Source organism: Meleagris gallopavo, chromosome 1, assembly GCF_905368555.1.
Source record: "Meleagris gallopavo chromosome 1, MGAL_WU_HG_1.1, whole genome shotgun sequence".
In the NCBI taxonomy this organism is placed as follows: domain Eukaryota; kingdom Metazoa; phylum Chordata; class Aves; order Galliformes; family Phasianidae; genus Meleagris; species Meleagris gallopavo.
Genome location: NC_139404.1, coordinates 119333714 through 119351957, shown reverse-complemented (window position 1 = coordinate 119351957; position 18244 = coordinate 119333714). Strand labels below are relative to the sequence as shown.

The following is an 18244-nucleotide window of genomic DNA, read 5'->3' as shown; positions in this document are numbered from 1 at the left end:
GGATCATTTTTGTGCTCCTCCTCTGGAAATGCTCCAACAGGTCTATGTCTCTCCTGTACTAAGGACTCCACATATGAATGCAGTACTCCAGGTGAGGCTTCATCAGTATATAGCAGAGGAACAGGATTTCCTCCCTCACCCTGCTGGGCACGCTTCTTTTGATGCAGCCCAGGATACGGTTGGCCTTCTGGGCTGCGAGGGCATATTGCTGTCTCACATCCAGCTTCCCATCCACCAATACCCCCAGTTCCTTTTTGGCAGGGCTGCGCATCACACTGCCAGACTGCGCCCTGGCAGCACCTCCGGCAGCAGCCAGCCGGCACTTTACGAGAGACTGCCGGTGGAGCCCTTGCCGCCCAAGAAGGCACACAGCTCCCGGCCGGCGGCCTTCCCGTGGCGGCGCTGCCCAGCTGCGGCCCCGCACCGGGCGGGGGGCGGGAAGGGGCGCGGCCTGCACCTTCCCGTCGCGGCGCAGCCCCGCCTCCCTCCCGCCCGCCAGCCACCGCCACACCTCCCCCGGCGGTTCGGCACCCGCTGCCCGTCGAGCGGCTCTGCCCCGCCATGGAGCAGGGGCCGGCGGGGGGGCCCGCCGCCGCCGTGGCCGCCGCGGGCGTGCTGGTGCCTCTGAGCGAGAGCGAGCAACAACGCTACTCGGAGCTCTTCTCGCGGTGCTGCCCGCCCCCCGAGGCGGCCGCCGGGGGCAGTAGCGTGGGGGAATTGTTCCGGGCCTCGCAGCTGCCCCCGGACACGCTGCACCAGGTGGGTCGGGGCGCCGAGGGCGCGAGGAGGGCGAGCGAGGGGCGGCGCGGAGCTCCGCAGCACCGCGGTGCGTCGGCTGCGGCACCGAGCTCACCGAGAGCCCCGTGTCGGAGGGCTCCGGCCGGAGCTCCGGAGGTCCCGCGGGATTGAGGAGGGAAGCCCCGCTACCGGGCCGGCGGTTTCACGTGCTGCCGGGGATGTCGTTTCTCGGCGGCTTTTATTTGCCGAGCGGAAAGAAGCGGTGTCGGCGCCGGGTGGGAGCTCGGAGGTACCTGGCTGCGGACGGAGGGAGCGGAACTCCGCTGCTCTGCCGAGAGCTGTCAGCCCGTCTCTTCGTGACTCCGTGTTACGTAAATCCCTATCGCACAGGTGGAAGCGGGGATGCTTCCTGCGTGTTTTTGTCCTCGCTTCGCTGTTTACCAGCCGCGCAAACCCAAACGGCAGCCGCGCTGCTTTGCTTTGAGTCGCACCGTGGCCTTCTGTGGAGAGAACAGGGGTTGCCCACAGAGCCAGCGCCAAGAGTCCAATTTCAATTAGCGAGGCTTAGTTATGGAGTGTGTTAAAACCCTGCTAGCAGATTTGTGTGACTTCGGTGTAGAGTTGTAGAAAAACACTTCTTATTTTTGCTATGTAGGTCCTTATCCTAACTTCGGAGTGAATCTTGCTGTGTTATCACTGGGGTTTCTTTGGGGGTTGTTTGGGTTTTAATGTGTGACCTAAGCCTGGAAATGCCATTTTTTTTTCAATATTCTGGGTTTTCTTTTATTTTCCCCCCACACTATTTTAGATTCTTTCTAGGTATGTTTATGATGTGAAGTGAGTGTTACTGGGAAACAGATCTGTAATTGGCTTCAGAAATCGTCAGGATAATAAGGCCTTTGGGACCTGGGCTGTTTCTCTCCCCTTTCCAGCCTTCCCTGTCTTGTTTATGTGGCACCAATCACGGTCTGTGACTGGAGCTCCTGTCCTAAAGCCTGCTGCTGTCAGGTGCTCTTATTAGCATTTTCTTGAACTGGAAAAAAACAAAAAACAAAAAACAAACAAAAAAAACCATAATGGGGGAGAAAAAAGAGTAAAACATGAACCTTTTGATATGAGGAAAAACTTTTTTTTTTTCCCCAAGACATTAGCTGATGTTTTGTCTTTTATTATTCTCCAAAACTGTGATTGAATGGTTTCTGTTTTAAAAAAGCCGTATACTGTTCTAACAGTTATGGGAACAAGGCATAGCAGTGCGTGGTATCTGTTTTTTCACTAGCTTGGGGGACATGCATTTTAGGCAGAGGGAGCTCAGTCGGGTTAAGATAACATGATTTCTTTCAAATAATTGTTGACTGTGGAAGTTTTCTTAAAACAGAATGTGCCCTTTTAAAATCCCCATCTGCCACAACTAGTGCTTGGTGACTTGGCATCCTTACCAACCCACTGAGCTACACTTGTACGACTTACAGATTTTCATCCTCATGGTTATTCACTGAGGAGTGGTTGTACTGATCCACATGCTCTCAGAGCTGGTCAGTGTCACAGCAAAGTGCTGAGGTGGTGCTGTTGCCTTCAAGGCATTGTAGTTTGGGATAGAACAGTGAGACATGTTCAGAGAGGTGATAGATGCCCCATCCCTGGAGACACTGAAGGTCAGGCTGGATGGGCTCTCAGCACCCTGATCTAGCTGTAGGTGTCCCTGTTCATTGCAGAGGAGTTGGACTAGATGGCCTTTAAGGGTCCCTTCCAACTCAAACCATTCCATGATTCTGTGAAAGAAGGAGCTTGTTGTTATCCAGTCTTGATAGAGATTTCTTGTTGACTGGGAAGGTGTGGAACTGATTAATGGAAGTCTCCTTCTGCCATCCTTAAATGCGTCATCAGTTCGTAGTCTAGACACAAATCAGGTGGATGCAGGGAGGTGGGAGCGCTGCTGCTGAATATGGCAGTTCCTGTGGGAAAAACAAGGACATGTACTCCTAAACAACAGTCAGCGTTCAGTTTAGTTTGAGGCTCGTTGGCACGATGCAGGAGGTTATTTAGATGAAACTGGTACGGTAGCAGAGAGCAGGTAGGTAACGTGAGGGAATGTGCCAGAAGAGGAAGTGCTCGAATAAATAGGAAACAATCCAAGAGCAGTCAGGTCAGAAGGAGCAGATGGTATGCACCCAAGAGCTGTGAGTCTTGCTAAGAATGAAGTACTTGAATGCAGATTCATTAAACACAGGCTTGTTAAAATCAGCTCTTCTGCTGGGCCGTACAGTACAGCAGAGGCTGCAGCTATTGAAATGACTTTAAAGAAAAGACCAAGGAGTGAACCTAGCAAAAATTTGTTCAGTTCTAGAGAAATTATTGGAGTTACAGCTGGAATTAAAAATGTAAAGCCCTTTACATGACTGGGGAGGGCATGGTAGCAACTGGACAGTGTGCTTTCTGCAGGCTGTCACTGCACAGGGTTGCAATGTGACTGGGGCTGGCAGGCTCCTTCAGAGGGTCCCAGCCCTCCCATGTCTATATAGCTATCCCAGCATCACAGGTGGCAACAGTGGCTGTTCTGCCTTGTCCTGTTTTGGGCACTCAAGAGTGACCCCATTTTAAAGCTGGCCCTCAGTGAGTACAGCCTCTGCTCTTTGGCTCCATGGATTCCAAATGCATTTGTTTTGTATACCACGTGCCAATTGACAGAGGTTTGCATGGATTTCAGGTAAAATAGAACTTTATGTGTAGTTATCATCTGCTGATCAGCAAAGAAGCGATGGCTTGTGCTAGTCCTGTTGTTTGCCTGTGTTATTGTGGGTCTGTGAAGATTCTGGGAAATGAGGGAGCAGGAGGATAGGACTCAAGTTTTACACTGGACTTCTTATCTTTGATATTAGTTTTTGACTTAATTAATTTTCATTTGGTTGTCTGATGGAATCTTTAATTCTAGTTTTATAAACTGTAGTCTTATTTGTGGGCTTGCAGTATCAGCACAGAGGTCCAATTCTATTAAGAAAGCACATTCTTTCCTCCACGAATGAACAAACCGCGTTATTTTGAGCTTTGAGGATGACAAGTACTAATTGTATGACTTTGGAAGCTGTACAGAGCTGCATTTTTTTAGTTAGACCTCTCTGTCCAGTTCTGTGTGAATGGAGAATTCAGACCGAGGGTCTTGCTTTTCCTCTGCACTATCTGTGTGTTATTTTGTGTTTGTGGTAACCTGTCTCTATAGTTACACTGAATTGTTTAACCGTCCTGTTGTGTTCAAAAAGCAGAAGTGTGAATAGATTTAAAAAAAAAAGGGGGGGGAAAAAAGTTGCTAAGCTGCTATTTGCTCTTCACTTTTCTATCATTTACTTTTCATAGGCATGAATTACTACCTGCGTGATAGCTGGGGTGGCATTAACTGTATGCTTAGAATGCTTTCCCTGGACGGAAAAGAACTGTGGCAGTTAAAATAGGAGCTTTTTGAGTGAGAAAAGTTGGGACTTATTGTTACTTGACAAAAAGTAAAAATTCATTCTGTTGTGCTCTTGTGCGGAATTCAGCATTAAGCTGTTTTCAGCGCTGGAAGTGCGATTGAGCTTGCTGAAGAACATCAGCTCTGTCAAAAAGGTGTTAGGTAGGAATACACACGGAGAAATTGCATCCAGTTGACATCTTTGAGTCAGAAAGAAATAAAGAGGGTGTGCAATTTTCTGTAAGTGTTACAGCAAAAAGAGGAAAGGAAAAGTGACATTGCAGCGTCAGTTCTTCTGGCCGCAGTCCTCCAAACTGTCATTGCATTCCTAAGGTCTCAAACAGACTTGTGTAGGAACGTGTAAAATGGAGATGTGAAAAAACATTTAAAAAAATATATATAATACCGAGGTAGAGGGTAGAACTTCACCTGAAACAACCTTGACCATATATTCCATTAAAAACAATTCAGTGTTCCCAGTACATCTTTGAACTGTCTACCAGTTTGAACTATCACTTAGCAGTCTCTTACAGGATTAGTAGTTCTGAGTGCCTCACAGTTGTGATGTACCGTAAGAAACTGTAGAGGCTGTTCTTTCTTGTGTGTTTCAAGCTGTAAAACATGAGGCCTCTGAGCCTGTTCAACGTAGACTTCTCATCAGTGGTCAGAAATAGAATCATAGAATGGTTTGGGCTGGAAGGTACCTTTAAGATCATCTAGTTCCAACCCCCCTGCTATAGGCAGGGACACCTCCCACTAGACCAGGTTGCTTGAAGTCCCATCCAGCCTGGCCTTGAATGCTTCCAGGGAGGTGGCATCCACAACCTCACTGGGCAGCCTGTTCCAGTGTCTCACCACCCTTCTGACCCACCTGGTCAAGGCCTGCAGACTTTGTTGATTAACCTTCATTGCAACCAAGTATGAATTTAGCAGTTTGTTTTCCAGTTAAACAATGCTTTGCTCTGCCAGTGATTTAAATAACTGCACAAGAGGAATTTAGGAAGAAAGTCAATTGGGATGAAAATGAACAACTTTCATTCTTCGTGAGGGAGTGCTGCAGAGTGAAGCAATGGTGATGAAAAATTTTTTTTTTTTTAAGCAAGAGTTTTTGTTGTGGTACTTACACAAGAGCAGTAGGTTCACTGAACAGCCAGTTGTAATCTACAGCCACGTGCTGTCAGTATTAAGGTGTTTACCTACGGACTGACTGATGCGGTTTGCAATTTGCGTTGCAATGGAAAGGTTACACAGAGAACCCACCTGCTTCATGGGCCATTCTAGTGCAGGTGCCCTACAAAGCAGGGTTGCTGTGTGGAATTAGCTGAGCTTAGAAACTTAGCAAAGACAGATTCACAAAAGCCAGAACAAGCATTTCTGTGACAAGAAATCAGGATAAATAACCTATTTAAATTTAAAATATGATGATTTGGGGAATGTGTTTGATACGCTATTTGTAAAGCACGATTCTTTGATGTATTAACGTCTAAACATAGCAGCAGCATAGTAAAATAAAACATTAATAAGCAATACATGCTAGTTCAAATGATTGCCTGCAAAAGTTGAGTGTGTGAGTTGTGGATAATTAATTACAAAAGGCTGCTGGAGTAGAAAACCAACCATGGACAATAACAGCCTCCCTTTCCAGTAAAGGAAATGTTTTCTTTTTTCCAGTGCTCACTGACCACTGCATACAATTTGAAAAAACTGTTGGGAAAAACCTGGTTGTCTTCCTGCAACTCAGAGCAATAATGAGGTGGAAGCCTGTGGGAGGGTGAGATTTGTTACTTCTGTGGTCCGTAGGATGCAGTGAGCAGAAGTAATCAGTGAAATCACTAACTGCAAATTATTCTTTATTTGTGAAAATATTTTAAACAGAAAGCATGTTTTTGTAAACTCCCAAGTGCTTGTATACATAAGAAATGGGCACTTTTCATTTTCTAGCAGGTGAAAATAGTCTGCATATTTTTAAATGAATTCCAGTTTTCTTCTAGATTTCTCTGCATCGATCACAGGTAGACGATACCTGCACAGGAAGATATCTTCTATTAAAGGACATAAAGCAAATTGCTTGAGAAATAAAAATTGAGACATAGTATGCTATATAGTTGCTTAAATGTCATTAAATATACTATTTGTAAATAAAAATAAAATTGTTATACTTTATAAATAAAAATTGTTTTTATGACCGACTGATGAGACAGACCTTTACCTACGTGGCTTGCTCCGAAAGTAATGCCTCCTGTTTATTTCTGTGGAAACAGCAATAGATACAAAGAGCACAGTAACATTGTTTGTTAGAGCAAATTCTCAGCTACAATGCACTCTCTTTCAACACAGTCACTTCCATGAGCTGTGCATTTTTGCCAGTGGTGAACAAGAACCTGCACGCTGTGTTTGTAAGTCTGCACCAGTGGAAGTGACCCGAGTGGTGTATCAGGCAGTGAGGAGGCAGGCAGAGAGATGTGAGGCCCCACCAGCTGCAGTGAGATCTGCTTGGACTAATGCAAGGTTCCGTGCTGCATGTTAAATGATCTCTTGTACCTGAGTGAATCATTCAGTGGCCATCCTAATGGATGTAAATTACTGAGCCTGGCTACAGTTGTGCCTTGTGTGGAGCAGGGTGGCTGGCAATTGTCTTTTAAGAAACAGACTTGAGAAACTGTGAGTAACCTGGTTACCAGAACACATTTTCAGACAGTGTTTTCTTCTGCTTCTTTATTTTTGAACTTTATTTTTTTCTATTTTTTTTCCCCTCCATTCAATGCCCCCAAGCAATCTCCCCCATCTGAAAAAGCTGCAGATGATTCTTTCTGTATCTCCTGGTTGTATCTGTATAGTCGTGCAACCTGGACTTGCATCTCAACCACCCCTCTTCTGTAACAGGAGATGGCAAAGCACTGCTCCCTTGAACAGGGCCATACCTGAGACACTGGATCCAGAACTCAGAATTCCCATTGGCTTGGTGACACTGAAAATTTCGAGTGTGCTAATGGGAAGCACTCAGCTGAGCTTGGATTGAATCTGTCTGAACATGGCCTGTAGTGTCTGTTTGCTCATTACCATATGAATCATGAAGCTGAATTCCACCTTCAATAGCAAATGTCTGTAGTGTTACTTTATTTTTATTATATATTTCAAATGGTTTTGGCATCAGCTTTTTGGACTATTATTATTATTTTTCCCTCTTCTTGGATTCTCTCTTTCCACACCAGCAAACATTAGCTCAGCTTTGGCACAGGTAGCGTTTCACATTTCATACATTCTTTACTTATGGCATAATTTATGCACTGATGTCCTATGGAAACCAATACGTGGTCTTTCAGAATAAAACAACGTGTCTGATCTTCTGTGAAACAGGATGGGAGCTCTAGGCTAACAAATACTCTCAGAATTATTTTGTTACCAATTGTAACATCAACGGAGCAGTAAAAGATGAAGCACTCAATAGTTTGGAAGGCCAAAATAAAAGTAAATGGGAAAGGAAGCAACAACATCTCAGTAGTGTCATTTATATATTTATTTTGCTTTCCTTCCTCTCGGAATGATCGCTACTCTTATAAGGAACTTCTTATTGTTCTAATTTTCACTTCCTTTTTTATCTAGGGAAAGAAAATCAATACGAGTAATGACATTAGTTGTGCTACGACATGCTTGTCCACCTGGACAACAGAGATGATGTAATTCTTGGCTATGTCCAGTGTTGATTCTTTGAAGATCTGCATTCTTCAGCAGAATGGACGATGAATGCTTGATTTAGGCACAGACAAGTAGGTTCTCATTGACTGAGATGCATTTTGACACACAAAATGCAAGTTGGTTGAGATGATGATCATTTTAGTCTTTGGTTTAGTGCTGCAAATGTAAACTTCTGTGATATTCATTATGATAAATGCATAACTAAAGAGGGTAATACTTGGATGCTTACTGCATTGCTTTTAGAACTACCTGCTCAATGTGCTAGGGAAATGGACTCAGGAAATGTGCCAAATACAATAAAATGTAGGAAATCACACTGCTGTAAATACAGTGTAAAAAGGCTTGCTTTAGGAATAAAAAAAAAAAAAAAATGATGACAGTACTGATAGGTAACAGACTGCATGTGGTTTGTGTTTGTGACAAAAATACCTCACAGGGTCTCTGTTTTCCTCTGTATTAGCAGAGTCTCCCTTTGTCTGCAAAGCAGAACAAAACCTGGAATTACGTTTTCATAGAAAACACCAGAATTTCTTGCAGCTTTCTGAAGCAAAGTCTAACAAGAACAGTGTTCACAAGAGAAGTTGATTTGGACAGATATAAAACCCCATAATTTATTCAATTAAATCAGAAGATTTTGTTCAGAACTGCTTAGGTGCTCAAGCACTGGCATCTTAAATAGATAAATTTTGGAAAGGAAATTGGTTGGTCGTTTGTGCACATCATCTCTTGGTCCCGCCTGTTAATTAGACTACTTTTGCTGTTAGATGTAGCCTTGGTGGTGGCCAGGCAGCTTGTGGTGCCCCACAGTGTGATGTGAAGAACTGTGAGAGCAAGGGTGTGAACTGTCAAAACTAGAGCTTCCATAAGATTCTGTGTGGTACCTTTGTATTAATGTGTCCTGGAGCAAAATATTTCATTTCTTAGCAGAATCTTGAAAAACTCATTGAAATCTGAATGTTCTTTTAGGAAGAAAACCAAGATTTTCTATTTTCTATTTTTTTTTTTTTTTCAGTTAGTTAAGTTCAAAGTGACTGGACCTGGTTGTTGCCATCTAGCTGTGGAGGGTTTGCCTGTTTGTTGTGGATAATAACTGTCATGATTTTTAGCAACTTGAAGCACTCTATACTGCTGCCCTCAGAATGTCCCATCTCCTTTCTTGTTTAGCTGGTATTGTTTTATCTATGAAAGGTGGAGGACTCACAAGTGCTGAACATCAGATCTGTGGTGCAGAGTTGTCAATAATTGATTCTCATTCCCAGAAGTGAGAAGCAAAAAGCATAAACCTCTGAGAATGAGGGTTTTTTTTTTTTTCTATTGAAGTTGAAGTTTCATCATTGAAGTTGTGGAAGACCTGTAGCTGCTAGGAATGTTCTCCATTTTTGCTATGAAGACATTCCCATGCAGACAGCAATGTTCCTTGTTATTCTAGTATCCTCTTCTGTAAACTCTGAATTCAGCGTTAATGGTAAAAGAAAAAAAAGAGGTCCTGAACATTTTTCTTTGGACTCAAAATACAGTAATTCCATTCTTAAACAGAGTAAGAAAGAAACTGGAAGTACTGCATTTCCAGAGCAATTGTATCTTTCTCTAAAATGAAGAGGAGTGACTTGGTCGCTGACCTGGTTCCTTTCTGCTGTGGTAACTGAGATGTCTGTGCTGTCCAACAGCTTTCTGTGCTTCTGATGCTTACATGGGATCCCTTACATTTTTGGTAGAAAGCATAGAGAGCAGGTAAAGCAAAACTAATTTCCCATTACAAGAACTTCCAAGAAGAGGAGGCGTTAGGTGAGCAAGAGGTGGAGAGGTTGAAGGACTGCAGTGAATCCTTCTCAAAGCTGTGGTTTGGCAGGACCAGCCAGCTGCTAGTGTGTGGTGTTAGACAGTATGAGGTCTGGGAGATCAGTAGGTAAAAATAAATCCCTACATCACTGATGACTGTCGTTCTCTGTTGTTGAATAATAAAAGGCAGAAGCCAGGAAACTTCTTGTTTCTGGTTTTTATTAGAAGCTGTAAATACCATGGTGATGAGCAGGTTATAAATACAAATGTCTGCTGCAGATAGAACATGAAACAGGGTGGAATCTGATAACCTTTAAAGAGAGGTAATATGAGATTTAAAATTATGCTCATTACTGAAGCTTCCTGCAGAGTCTTTAGCAGTGCTATGAAAAGCCTATGAATAGTATGGTTGTGGTTTGTTTTTTTTTTTTGTTTCTTTTAAGGCAAAACCAAGAAAGTTGCAGAGCTGAAATCTTATCTTGTTTTTAGGTTGTGGCTCTTATGTGATGGTACCAAAGTCAGAAGTGAAGAGTCCGTTGGCTGTGTTCTACACCTTCTATTATACCAGTGTAACAAATAGCATGCTATGTTTAAAACAAACAAACAAAAAACAGTATTAAAGTATTATTCTGAATATATATTTTACTTAGAAACTAATACAGCCATCGAGTCATGCCTTTCAAGAAGTTTTTAAAATGTTTTGAGAGGAAGGAACCCAAATGGGAGCCTCTGTGTTATGGTGCTCCAGCACCTGGTACCACACAGTACAACTGGCCAGAGCAAGTGTTGTTCCAGGACAAGAAGCAGCAGCACCAGGCAATGCTGCTCTCAGCAGGGAAATAATTCTTAATGTTATTTACACTGAGTTATCAGTCACCTGCTCTCTCTCTCCCTGTTCTCAGCTGTATCACAGTAATTACACCTCTTATTTGAACTAATCTACATCTGGGTCCTCCTTAAGGAGGATAATCTCCAAAGGACTCTTATGGAAATGCTAATTAGCTGTTAAAAAACTGCATTTTTTTTCTAACCATGTACATACTTGTTTGTAGGGAACATGTGCAAAAGACTTCTAAATTCAGTCTAGCAAGATGCTTTATTTCCATATAACCACTGAATTTAAGCCCTGCAGCAAAATAGGGCACACTGGAATTGTGGCAAATGTACTCTCTTCAGATGTCGAAGGACAGATATTAAATGTCTCTTAGTAGATGAAACATCCAAAAAAGCAAAACTAGAAGATAAGTGTTTACAGCTTTTTTTCTTTTTTCTTTTTTTCCTTTTTTTTTAATCACTGTACAGTATAAAGTATTTGGTGCTAAGTGCGAATTTCAGTATCAACCAAATTTATATTGACATAGGCATGGTGATATTTGTAACCTTCTAGTCACTCAAGTGTAAGTTAAGTTTCAAAACAGGAGAGAGAGCTTGCCATATTTTAATGAAGAGAAAGAGGAGCAGTGTGTCAAGGACTGTAGATGTGAGATACTTCTAAATAAATGGATTAGAAGAAATTTTCCATGTTCGCGATTCGCTTCCATATAGAGAATGCTGGCAAATCAAGTGTTTTAAACAGGTAGTTGCAGAACCATCCTATGGTCAAATTGGCTAAAACAACATTTTTTAGTTTCCATGGCACTTTCTGATTGTGTGACATAGTAAATAATTTATATAGCTCAGAGATTCACTAAGTTTGTCTGAAGTGCTCAAATCATTTGGACCAACCCTAAATATCTGAAATTTTACTTTCTTTTCTGACGTCTGTTGCAAGGCATCAGTTCTTCCAAGAAACATTGTGCAGCAGTTTTATTTTGTTTTGAATTAAGCCATGGTCACTGTTTCTGTAAAAATTGCAGTAGTTTTATACTGAAAGAGCATACCAGAGTTCTGTAGTTTCAAGGAAAGGGGGATTCAAATCAGTAAGTAATACTCATTACCATAGAGAACTACTTCCCTGCAGTAAAGCTTAAAGGATTTAAAACTAAAATTACTTTTCCTTCCCATGAAATGTGAAATTTAAAATGTTTATTTAGGCTTGCTGCTGATGTTTCTGTTCTGTTAGATATTTGGCCGTCCATGCTGTTTTTACCTTGTTATATGTTTCACTCTTGCTGATGCAGCATTTTCTTGTGGTCCACCTGGGAGAACTGCTACAAGCATCACATTGAAAATATTCACCTGCAATAGGAACATTCAGTTCGTTTCTCCTGGGGAGAGTAATTCATCTATTACCAAGGTTGCAAGCAGAATAAGAAATCTATTTATATTCCTATGTGTACATTCATCAGTCGCATTAGATACCAAGGTAGACTTTCAGCATTTCACATCTGCTATTTTTTGAATGCTTAAATGGCTGATGATATATTTGAGTTTCTGAACATGTAATCTACTCTTTGGGGGAGGCGCTTTCCTCTCATTCTCCCTGGGGAGTTTGCTTAACATGCCTTCCATCTCTTTATCTAACTCAGACTTTCAGTGCCTGCTGAGAATGACTTAGCAACTAAATCTTTGGTTACCATTATATGGCTGGCCATGGGCATGTCTTTGTGAAAGGTCTTGCCATTTCCTACGTAATTGCATGGTTTCAGCTGAAAATTAGCATAAAAGTGAGTTATAGTCTCCTTTATTATTGCTGATTCCACTTCATCTTTCTTAATGTAATCTAAAATTTCCCAATTTCCCATGTCACAGGTTGAGGTTAATATGGCCTGGTTTTGAAATAAGTGAGGTTTCTGCAATAACGCTGTTAATTCAGTCCAGTATTAACTTTTGAATTTGTTCATTGCCAATAAAACTTTGCAGAAAATTAAGAGACTTTGACGAGATGAAGTTCCTTAGTTATGTGAAAGACACAAGAGATTTGGTAAAGGCAAACCACATTCATTTTCATTCTGAGGGAAATCTCCCTAGCCCCGTCGAAAAATTAATCAGAATGCCACTTCATGGCAAGAATCTAAAGGAAATTGGAATTCATTGGTTCTGCTGCTCATGGGTGGCTTTTTCTAGGAACCAGTGTTATTGTTAAATAGTGATTTGGCCACGAGGTAAAAGAAAAGTTGTAGAAGAGCACTTTAAAACTCACCATGCTTAGATGTAGGGGGGGGCAAAGGGAAGATGGGTCTCAGTGTCATCTCCGGGATGCTATTTTGGTGCCTCTCTGCCCCCAGCCCTCCCCGTGCTGCTCCACCTGCACTGCTCTTTGTTCCCTCGGTTCCAGCTGGCGGCCTCCACGAGCCAAGGGAGCTGCTGCTTCAGCGCTTCTCCGCATCTGCCAGGAAATAAATAAATAGTGGGGAAAGAAACGGAAGGGATGCGTTCTCGCTCTTTATGTCAGCTTTGCTTAGGGCTTTTTTTAATTGTACGTCTCGCAAAAGTGTATCACTGTGAGAAAATTCCCTTGGAAGTAGAGCTGAATCCTGTTGCTGCCTTGGTTTCTTTAGTTTTCTGGCATTAAGAAAAACGCAAGGGCTTCAACACTGATGCATCGGAGCTAGATTCTCATCTTTACTGCTATTAAATATGCCATTGCTGTTGAGAGGTTTGGTGCAGTGCCCTGAAGGCTTGCCAAGCGTTGTGTTCTGTCTGCATGCACTCTTGCTCATGCAGTGCTTTGTAAGGAGCCCCATGCCTGCGCACCTGCAGGTAGGCAGCCCAAATTGATCCTGGTGTTGCTTTGGCAGTTTGCCTCCATATCCTATAAATTCCCTCTAACTCTTCTTCTGGAAAGATGAAGATTACATGGTGGCTCTATTTCTGCTACTTTTGTACCCTCTTGATGTTTTCAGCCTTTGTGGTTGGGTCCCAGAGAAAGCAGTCCCAGTCCTTTTCTTGTTGCACATGGGCTTGTGGTTCTCTGGTGCCCCAAGTGATATCTCATCCCATGGATGGTGTTCAGAGCAGATTACATTTCTGCTGTCTTTTTTTTCTTAGCTTAGAAGGAAAGTTTGCCTTATCTTCCACTTTCCATTACAGACATGTTTAGGTATAAGCATTGCAGGGAAATGCTTCCTTGCACAAAAAATGCACAGCTATTTCCAGTGGAATTTAAAAAAAACAAACGACGCCATCTCATTGCTGAAGCATTTCTGCTGATGTTATGTCTTGCAAAGGAATATTTAACAAAATTAATTGAGCCGTATTTTGCCTGACTGTATACCTTCTCACTTTGTAAATGTGTTTGAGGTCTTAAAACACATAAAGTGTGTTTTAGCTTGTGACATTTGAAGAACTATTTGGAATGCAACATAATTTCTGAAACAGCCTATTATTGAATAAAAGAAAGGATAACCAGCTGGATAACCAATGGAAGCACATCTGCGATTTTATAGATGTTAGATGGATATAGATGTTGAAATTAGTGATATTTCAGTAGTTTGTTAATCAAACAGCACCTGAGGTGGACGTCAGCTGGCACAGCCTTATCTTAACTAGCTCTTAAGAATGTCCCCCCAGTGTGTCATCCTTCTGTGCTCCTTGCTTTGTGGAAGCAAGGAAGAAGGCAAGTGTGTGAGTGCTGTGTAGCAACCTTGTGGGCCACAGGCAGCATGATTGTGAACTGGCTCAGAAGCACACTTGTTCTGGCTAGCAACCTGGCTGCTGTGTCAGCGGGGGAAAGGGGCTGAGCTGCTTCAGCCTTCCCATGGCACAGGCAATCCTGACAGGATGTGTGAAAATCAGAGCCTGGGAAATGCGTTCCCTCTGACATCTCAGCCCTTCTTTCAAACCAAATGGAAACCAAAGCTAATGGGTTATGAAAAACACTGAGGACGGGATTTGGTGCAGTGTGGTCACACCAGCATCATCTGTATGGGAAGCAGGACAAAATACAGCTGTGGAAAGACCTCGGGTGATCTCTACATCCCTTCTATAGCAAAATCCTATTTCTTTATAATTCCTGAGCAATTTGTTAATCCCTAGCAATGAAAACTGCATCGCTTCTGTAGGCAACACACTCTAGTGCTGCCTTATCTTTAGTTTGAGGATTTTTTTAAATGCCACGTTGTTTATAGCTGATCTATGGAGGGTGTGAAGAACAGATTATCCTCTCCCTTTTAAAGCTGACTCTTCCTTTTACTTTAACATTGCAAACTGGTATTGTGCTGGGTTTCTGTGGCAAGGTTTTGGTGGTGAGGTGGCCACAGGAGTCACCTTTGAAAGAGGAGGCTCAGAGCTACCCCCGTTGGATCTGGCCTGTGTCAGGGAGCTGCTGGGTGGGCAGCTGGCTTCCAGTCAAGGTCAGCCCACCTCAGCAGGAATGATGTAATCGGGCAGAAGAGTAGAGACACCATGGGCATAACTCCTCAGAACCACCCCCTCACCCAAAGGGGTAATCCGTAAAGACTTTGTGAAGACTTCATAGAATCATAGAATCTATTGACAGGCCTCCAAGATCATTCAGCCCAACACACTTTCACATTCCTAAGAACAGCTTAGTTTCATCCAGGCACACCTGACGTTGCAGTTCCTACAGATGAACTGAGACAGTGTATTGAAATTATACTGCACGGTGTGTTTGTCAGTGTTGCTCCCTTTTTTTTTAATGCTAGTTGTAAAATCATCATCCCTAGTGCTGTGGCCTTGTTCTGTGGTGGCAATTGCTCTTTGTCCCAGAAACGAATGTTGGCTGAGAACCACAAAAAAGATTGTATTTATGAGAGGCTGGCTTACAATTTTGCAAATATTGGCGGCACCCTGCAGTAGCTAGCCCCTCTCTGATGAAAGGATTACACAGTAAATGTCTTGTTTAGTAGGAAATGTTTCTTATTCGTTTCTTGAAAAATGAGCCACATACTGAACTTATGAGGGGAAGCTATTTTGGATGGTGACCATTTTACATGACTTTCAAAACTTACAGAAGATCAGAATTACCAGAAAACAATTTAATTACAGAACGCTTAATAAGGAGACTGAAACAAAAGAAAAGTCACCATGTTAAACTCTTAAACCGTTTGTTTTGTTATCATTCATTCTGTTCATTTGGGACTTTTATTCTCAAAGTTTCGTTAGGGTCCCAACTTGTTCAATGTGTCTTTATTTTTTTTATGCGCTGTGCTCTCATCTGTGGGTCATGTTGTAAATTTGGACCTAAATGGAATGTCAATAGCTTGTACAGGAATTCCAAGTCAAGTCCTTTCCAAAGTTTTTGTAGAAAATCAATTTCCTGTGAGGAGAGTGTCAAGATTTTTATGGTTAACATTTCCATGGAGGAAACGCCTCCAACTTTTTTAGCAAGCTGGAAAAAAATCCTATATTGTTATGCAATACAAATTAAGTTTGCGCTCTTGAAATGTAATAAGTATAATTATGTACTTGGTTAAAATTCCTTATTTGAAAGTGTGAATGCAGAAGTATTTGTATTCTTTCAGCTTGAATTAAATCCTTTTGACGTTGAAGCGTGAGCCAAAGATTTTCAGTGTTGGGAAAATTACTGTGAAGAAATAAATTCTGGGGGCTTTAAAAACAACAAGAGGCAATGGTATGATGCCCAAATAATGTGACATTAAAAATAAAGGTGAAAAAAACACAAATGTATTGCAATGTAAGTTGTGGGTATTGTGTGGCTGAAAGGGACAGGCATGGCTATTTCAAGAATCACGGATATTTTTCTGAATTTTTTTTTCAATTGTTCAAAATGTTTCATATTTTTGGATCGTATTTAGTTTCCTTTTACTGCTTAATCAAGCATTTGGAATTGTCATAATTTTTCCACCGTTATTTGCCTTGGAGGATAGAAGTAATGAAGTGAATTGATGTATTTCTCACTGTTCATTTTGGAGATAAATTTTGGAGCGCAGTTTGTCTTCATTTGAAAGAATTAAAATTATAATGGTTTTGTGTATACCTCGAGATCTGAATACACAGGCATATGGTTCTTCAAAGTTGTGCTTTATCTGTTAGTAATAATAAATGCTGTTTGTGTTAATAAGATACACGCAGTGCAGAGATTCAGAATTGTTTGTGATGTCAATCATAACGGTAGTTCTGAAACTGTAGAAGATTGTCACCTTTTTTTTTTTCAATATACATGAAGAACTTACACTAGCCATAAACTTCTCAGGAAATGAGGAAATTAACGTTTTCTATTATGTATTACTCAGCGGTATTTTTAATTTTCTTGTCTCTTGGTGAAGAGAGGTTATTTTAATTCAGAACTAACAAATTTAAAAAACCATTTCACTTCAACATTACATTTTCTATAAAACCTGAGAGTCTTTGAGATTAAAAAAAAAAAAAGGTTTCTAAGTGTACACACAGTGTTTTGTTTTCAGAAGTCTTTGCGAGTAAAAGCTGTTTTCTACTTGAAATGATTGTTCTTTCTACAGACTGAAAATAGTTTATTTGTGTGTTATAGAACAATTTCGGTTGAAAATGAGTGACTAAAAGCTTGGGGGAGGCAGCTGCTCCCTTCTGCAGTAATCAGCAGCAAGCCCACATCTGTGCTGAGAAGTGTGGCACAGATTGATGGACTTGTTTGGTTTTACTGGGGGTGGGTCATGCAGGAGGACAGATGCAAACTGGCATTCCTTCCCCACCCCGTACCAGTCCCTGCGAGTGGTAAGGCAAAAAAAGAAAAAAAAAGAAAAAAAAAGAAAAAAAAAAAAAAAAGCAACATCTTACCTCTGCTCTCTATCCTCTCCTTCTTACCCTCAGCCTACCCAAGAAAACAGTGTTGAAATGCTTTTTAGATTAATTTTAAGTACTCACACATGTGGAGAAAACACTCCCACTTTTTGACTGAAGACCTAGTTTCAGCAGCAAAATAAAACTAAGCCACAGTTGAAAGATTTCTAGTGAAGGAATGAAGCAATAACGTTGTTTGTTTGTTTTTCCTATTATTTTTCTGTTTTAAGATTTTTTTCTACATTTAAACTTACTTTCTGTAAGCTGTTAATAATCAGATTCTCACTGCAAAGTCAAGCTTGGGACGCACCAAGATTGATTTGCTGTTATAACACTTTCGCCAAGCAGCGTAGGTCAGGTAGAGCAATACTCGCTAGGTAGGACCAGAGTGGAAAGGAGTGTCAGAAATAGGGCTTTCCGTGTAATCTTGCTTAACAAAGTAGCTGTTGTTAAGTCTGCTAAGCCAACAGATTCCTGTGCAAAAGCGTTGCAGGAATTAAAAGCTTAATCAGCCTGTGTGCTCTCAGGAGTTTAAATGATTTAGGCATAGAAAATAGGAGAAAGAGTATATATTTGTTAGGTACAAATGCTTTTGCTTATGCTCAGCCTGGCTCCAATCTAAGAAAGCAGTTAAGAACCAGGGTTTTCCAGCCCTTGAGCATTCCTGTTGAACTCACATGGGGCTATTTCATGTGAATCTCGGAAAGAGAAATCTTTTTAATTGTATGACTCTAGAGTAAGAAAAGAATTTCTATTCCAACCATACAAAGAGTGTGTGCTTACTACAATATATATTTATTAAAAGTCTTCCGTGGCTTTGCCTTTTTAAAGCTGCTGCGCTTTGACCCCTTTTGTGAATGTGTTTTGGGGGTTTAATTGCATGATAAACCGCTTGCTCCACAGGATTCCTTTCCATTTAGTGCAGAAATTGTACAAAGTAGAAGGCGGAGGCTTACAAGAAGGAAA

At 41.6% G+C, this 18244-nt stretch overlaps 1 protein-coding gene across 3 annotated transcripts in view; it reads left to right on the top strand.

Annotated features, from left to right (window-relative positions):
• Positions 1–476: 476 nt before the first annotated feature.
• The window catches only part of REPS2 (RALBP1 associated Eps domain containing 2), a 96093-nt gene continuing 78325 nt past the window's right edge, over positions 477–18244 (top strand). For 2 of the 3 annotated variants that reach the window (XM_085211534.1, XM_085211525.1), the window contains exon 1: positions 477–759. In XM_085211534.1, coding sequence (XP_085067660.1) covers positions 562–759 — 198 coding nt within the window. In that variant the 5' untranslated portion in view covers positions 477–561. The remainder of the gene's footprint in view (positions 760–18244) is intronic. The other variant, XM_085211517.1, reaches the window with a different exon arrangement.